The 6204-nt window shown below is 41.2% G+C and overlaps 1 protein-coding gene across 10 annotated transcripts in view; it reads left to right on the forward strand.

The window, feature by feature from the left end:
* LOC105487894 (LIM domain binding 2) overlaps positions 1 to 1654 on the forward strand; it is a 394665-nt gene extending 393011 nt beyond the window's left edge. For 4 of the 10 annotated variants that reach the window (XM_011751540.3, XM_011751541.3, XM_011751538.3 and 1 more), the window contains one exon: positions 62 to 457. Coding sequence is in view for 6 of the 10 variants with exons in the window: in XM_071093829.1 (XP_070949930.1) it covers positions 62 to 112 (51 nt within the window). In the remaining 4 variants the exon portion in view is untranslated. Of the gene's footprint in view, positions 1 to 61 lie in introns of all 10 variants that reach the window. The other 6 variants (XM_011751539.2, XM_011751531.2, XM_011751527.2 and 3 more) reach the window with 3 other exon arrangements.
* Positions 1655 to 6204: the final 4550 nt, after the last annotated feature.

Raw genomic sequence — 6204 nt, forward strand, 5'->3', positions numbered from 1 at the left:
TCGGCAAGTTGAAAGCATGGATTTTTTTAATTTTGAAAAATACATTTTTTTATTTCTGCAGATTGCTAGCATTGCTCGTTCTCCAGTGTCAGGCTGCGCACTAAGGACATAAACTCGCGTGGTTGTTACACATCAGGAGGCGATGTTTATTTCCTGTAGAAATCAAATATGCGTCTCGGCCCCCGACATTGAGACTTGACCCCGTTGTACAGTACACGAGTGTGTCTGTCCTAGATTCCCCGACTCCTCCCACTGTTATTTTAAGCTGAGCTTCTCTCTCCCAAGGTTTCCCTGTAATAATGTCAGCTGCTGTTCACAGGATGTGATGGTGGTAGGAGAGCCAACTCTGATGGGAGGTGAGTTTGGGGACGAGGACGAAAGGCTAATCACTAGATTAGAAAACACGCAATATGATGCGGCCAACGGCATGGACGACGAGGAGGACTTCAACAATTCACCCGCGCTGGGGAACAACAGCCCGTGGAACAGTAAACCTCCCGCCACTCAAGAGACCAAATCAGAAAACCCCCCACCCCAGGCTTCCCAATAAGATTATCTGCACCAGAATCCACTGTCAATAGGCCCGTGGGTGATCATTACGATTGCAGATCTTTACTTACAGGAGAGGAAACAGAAGAGATAAAAACTTTTCCATGCAAATATCTATTTCTAAACCACAATGATCTGATTTTCTTTCTTCTTTCTTTTTTTCTAATTGAGAGGATTATTCCAAATAAGCTTCCATGACCCTTCCTTGGAGGCCTTCACAGGTAATACAGATACTGGCACTGATTGTAATTAAAACGAGAGAAAACTCTAGCGCATCTTCTGGCACGGTTTTAACAACGTGTTTGTGTTGAATTTCCTTTTTATGCATCAAACGAAGGCCATATTGTCCATAAATGCTCAGTGCTCAGGATCTCATTAATATGCCGAACCTAACTACAGATGACTTTTTAATATTGTAAAATATTTTCTGCTTTTTGACTTGCATCTGAGAGTTTCTTGTTTCAGTAAAAAAAGAAAAGACAAAAAAATCAGCTTTGGAAAGTAATTTAAACGTACCTTTATTTTTTTTTCTTTATGTTTTCTTTCATTGGGCAACAGCTAAGAGGGCCCAGCAAGGTAATTTATGGTCGAGCTGATGTCAATTGGTTCTTAAGTCTTGAGTCGACTCAATTTAGCCCAAGTGCTGAAACAAGAAATGTCATTTTTTTCATCGAAGACACCAGGGCAGATTTTTAAGTAAAGAAAGACAATTGGACCCTTAAGAATTTATGCATTTGTAAAGTTGCTGTTGATCCAAATATTTTCAAGCCATGTAATCCATTGGTTTTGTGGGAAGTTTAATAAACCTGAAACTTTTGTGTGTTTTTAAATTGTACCTGAGTTGACCATCCTTTCTTTTTATAGTATATTTCTTGTATGATATTTTGTAAAGCTCTCACCTGGTTCTTTTATGGGGACTTTTCGTTTTTGGGCAACTCCAGTGTATTTATGTGAAACTTTATAAGAGAACTAATTTTTCCATTTGCATATTAATATGTTCCCCCACACATGTAAAGACACAGTGGCTCCGTGTGTTAAAAACAGCTGTATTTTATGTATGCTTTACTGATAAGTGTGCCAATAATAAACTGTGTTAATGACCAAAGCAAGTGAATCTGGCTATTTGTGTGAGTACGTGTGTAGCAATCTGCTCACAATTATGAGAAGTATTGAGCTTAGATTCATGGTCCAGACTCCAAATGAAGTGGAACCGTAAAACCTGTGTGAAGTAAGTTCACTGTGCGCTGGCTACCAATTCGTCTGAGTCCAGTGAGCCAGAAGACACTCATGTGCAACAAATTACACGGAGCAGGTTTATTACTTACAAACAGGCAGCAAGAAACAACAGAAGCCTAGGAACCATGGGACATAGTCCCCAAGGCTCAGAAAAGCTGCCCAGGGCAGACGGAGTCTCAGCTGTGGTGCAAGACCCCATTTGCACCACAGCTGAGGGACCCTGGAAAGCAGCCGGACCTGGGTTTTATACCCTGAGGTCATGTGACACGCTGGACTAAAGCACTGAAGGGCATCCTGTTTCTATGAGGGGATGGGTTGGGACCAGAGCTCAGGCTATTTCAGCCAGTCACCCCTTATCTCAGGATGTTTCATTCCCAGCTCATGCTACAGTTATTCTTGAGAACAAAGAGCAAGAAAAAGGAGAGAATTGGGTCAGTTTGAGGCCACAGAAGAACTGTCCTACAACCTGTGCCATCTTTTATAAAGCATTGTTTCTTTCCTTGCTTACTGCAGCTACTTGAGCAAACACAGAAATGCCTTCTCTATGCTGAGCCCTGTGCTAGCCAAGGATACAACATGAAAAGATAGACTGAATGGTGTTCTTGGAGGTTGTAGTCAAGTAGAAAGGCAGTAGCTTCCAGTCACTGAGTGCTTGCTCTGCACTCTACTTAAGGCTCATTATTTCAATTAATCCTCGTGATAACTCCATAGCATGAGCATGATTATTACCATTTTGAAAATCAATGTCTCACTTGCCTATTTTTCTAGACAGAGTAAGGAAAATTCACTGGAGTATCTTTTATGTTTAAAGAACATTATTCATATTTTTCACTTTGTGCTAATGATAAAGATGAGAGAGGAAATCTGGTATTATTTATTGAGTGTTTATTAAGTGCCAGGCAATTTCAATTTATCATCTCCGTGAATTCTGGGAAGGGGATTTGAAAGGGGGAAGCTAAAGAAAGGTTAAGCATCTTAGGTTGAGATCTCTAGAAGCAGAGCCTAAAGCTGGGATTCAGGGACATGAGGTTTATTAAGGGAATGCTCTACAGGAAAGAATATATATATATATACATGAGAGTGGGAGAAGCAGGATAGGGAAGGAGAAAGAACTAAGGAAAGCTATGGGCCTCCACAGTCAGCTTCCTGGGCCTGATCCACAAGGTGAGGGCTTTGTAGACCTCACTGAAGAGTTATCCCTGCTTGTGCTACAGTCCAGCCTTTCCGCACCTGTATCAATATCAACACTTCATTGATTGGGAACCATCCCCAGGTGTATGAGGGATTTGTGACCTTCAGAGCAAGATGGCTTCATTAACCAAGGGGCATTCTACAGAGAAGAAACCAACTAGATGCAACAGTGACACTATCTTGGGACGGGTGTTCTGGCTTCATAAAGGACATCTATGTAGGCACAAATTTGCTTACTCCATTAAGTAAGTTGTCCTTGGTCTCCTATATCAGGAATGTCACAGTTGGGATTTTAATCTGGATCTTTCTTGACTACAAAGCCTGGTTTTGTTTTGTTTTTTTCCTAGAATATTACATTGCCTTCCTAGAACATTCTCACTTTTTAAAATATATGTGCTGTAATAGCAACAGAACTAATGAAAACATAGGGAAACAGATACTTTATTGCTTTCCCACTTGTGTGCTTTTAAGATAACTTTCAGTGCATCCCTCACCCTCACCTCACCATTTTAGGTTTTCTTTTATCAATTCATTAAAGTCATTTACATATACAATATTAGTCTGTTTTCTGTTATATCAGAATACCACAGAATGAGTTATTTGTAAATAAAATAAGTTTATTTAGCTCACAGTTCTGGAGGCTGGGAAGTCCAATTGCATGGTACAAGCATTTGGTGAGGAGCTTCTTGCTGCATTGTGACATGGTGGAGGGCATCACATAGCAAGAGGGCAAAAGCTTGCCAGCTCAGATCACTTTTTCTCTTCTTATAAAGCCACCAGTTTCAACATAGGGACTCCACCCTGATGACCTTATTTAACACTGATTACCTCCCAATGTCCCCACCTCAAGATACCATCAACACATAAACTTGGGAGTTCAGTTTTCAATACATGAAATTTGGGGGACACATTCAAACTGTTGCACAATCATTACAGATGATGCATAGAACAATTTATCTAACACCTATTCCAGTTATTTGTTGTTGCATAGTATAACAATCCAAAACTTATTAACTCAAGAGAACACTTGATTATTATCAGTTACCCTTCTGAGAGTTCACTGCTCTTTGCCAGGTGATTTACACCTTACAGTGTCAGATGCCAGCTGGGGGAGAGGTCATCAGAGCCTTGACTAGGCTGGACATTGTAGATGGTGCCCTCACTATGCTAGCTATTGGGTAGGAGCTTAACCAGTGCTGTTGACTGTTGAAGTGCATTTTGATAGCCTCTCTATAAGGTTATCATAGTATAATGTTTGAGTTCTAAGAAGGGGTGTTGCAAGAGACAGCATCCCAAAACATAGGGAATAGAAATTGCCAGCACCTAGAACTGGCACTAAAGCACCTCTTCTGCATGCTATCCACCAAAGCAGCCACAAGTCAGCCCAGATTCAAGGCACTGATGGACAGACTACACTTGTGATGGGTAAATGGCATGTGCATACCAGGAGGGAAGAAACTGATAGCCATCACTTTTGGGAAAAAAACCATCTACAACAGCCAAGGCAATTTACAACCTGGCCTCAGCTTAACTTACAGTTTTATTTTTACTCCCTTCCCACTTAGACCTGATTAACTCTCTACCCTAGATTCCTATTTTCTGAATACACCAAATGTTTATGCCTCGTGTGTATTTAAATATTTATCCTCTTAGAATGCCATTCTCCACCTTCTTATGTAACCAAAGCTACTCATCTTTAAAAACTCTGCTTGATTCTCATGTCCTCTGAGACATTTTTCCCACCTCTGGTTAGGCTTGATTGCCCCCTCTGGGTTCCAAAAACACCTGATTCTTGCTTCATTCCAGCATTTCCTTTCAAATTTCTGTTGTTGTCAAATACCCCTCACTGTCCCATTAGACTTCTTTGACTCTGAGAGGTTTAATCATTGTAATCTGTATTCTTAATATCTAACCTCTATCATACATGTTGGTGGGATAGAATTAATGAAAAAATCCCAAGCAAGAAATCATGAAACCACTTTTTACCATTGTATTAGTCCATTCTCAGACTGCTACAAAGACATACTTGAGACTGGGGAATTTATGAAGGACGTAGGTCTAATTGATTCACAGTTCCTCATGGCTGTGGAGGTCTCAGGAAATTTACAATCATGGCGGAAGGTGAGAGAGAAACAAAGGCATGTCTTATATGGTGGCAGACAAGAGAGAGTGAGTGAGCAAAGGGGGAAGAGCTCCTTATAAAACCATCGTATCTTGTGAGAGCTCACTCACTATCACAAGAACAGCATGGAGGAAGCCACTGCCATAATCCAATCACTTCCCACCAGGTCCTGCCATCAACACATGGGAATTATGGGAGCTACAATTCGAGATGAGATTTGAATGGGGACTCACAGCCAAAACATATCACTCTGCCCCTCCCAGCCCCACACAAATTGCATGTCTTTTCACAGTTGAAAACCAATCATGCCTTCTCAACACTTCCCAAAGTGTTAACTCATTTCATCATTAACTCAAAAGTTTCTTATTATTTGCCAGCACTTGAAAACTGATGAATTTCCTATAAAAATTGAAGTATCTTATTTTTCTTAAAAAATCAGATCACACAAGAGCCTCACACTTCTGAATTGCTGGATGGTAACAGTTGCCTGGTGTTGAATCACAGTTGCCCTGCTTGGCTTCTCTCCAGCTGGTAACATTCAGCCTGTTTCACTCACTCTTGCTACCTGCCTGACTGCTGTTGGCTACTGCATTCACTCTATGCATGGTCATTACTCCTTATAGAGCCACATTTGAAGTAGGTATCAGAAGCCCCATTTGCAGATATGAAGACTGATGCTTAGGCAGGTTAAGTGACACCCTTTGTCACACAGCTAAGTGGTGAAGTGAGCTTTGAACATGGGTCCTCAAGGTCAAAGCCTGTGCTCCTTTCATGAAACCATGCTGGTCTAATAGGAGTCACAGTAATGGTTATCCTCCATGGGTTAAGTTAGGAGCTTGACAAGCATGATGACACAATCTGCAATGTCCTGGTGGGTATCTTGGTCAGTTTGGGTTACTACAACAAAGCACCATAGACTGGGTGGATTATAAACAACATAAATCTATTCTCACAGTTCTGGAGGTTGAGGTCTGAGATCAGGGTACCAATATAGTCGTGTTCTGGTGAGGGTCTTTTCCATGCAAACTGTCAACTTCTCAGTGTATCTTCACACGGCCAAAAGGAGAGAGCAGCAGGGGTCCCTTTTATAAGGGTAGTAATCCCAC

The sequence above is a fragment of the Macaca nemestrina genome, chromosome 3, assembly GCF_043159975.1.
Source record: "Macaca nemestrina isolate mMacNem1 chromosome 3, mMacNem.hap1, whole genome shotgun sequence".
In the NCBI taxonomy this organism is placed as follows: domain Eukaryota; kingdom Metazoa; phylum Chordata; class Mammalia; order Primates; family Cercopithecidae; genus Macaca; species Macaca nemestrina.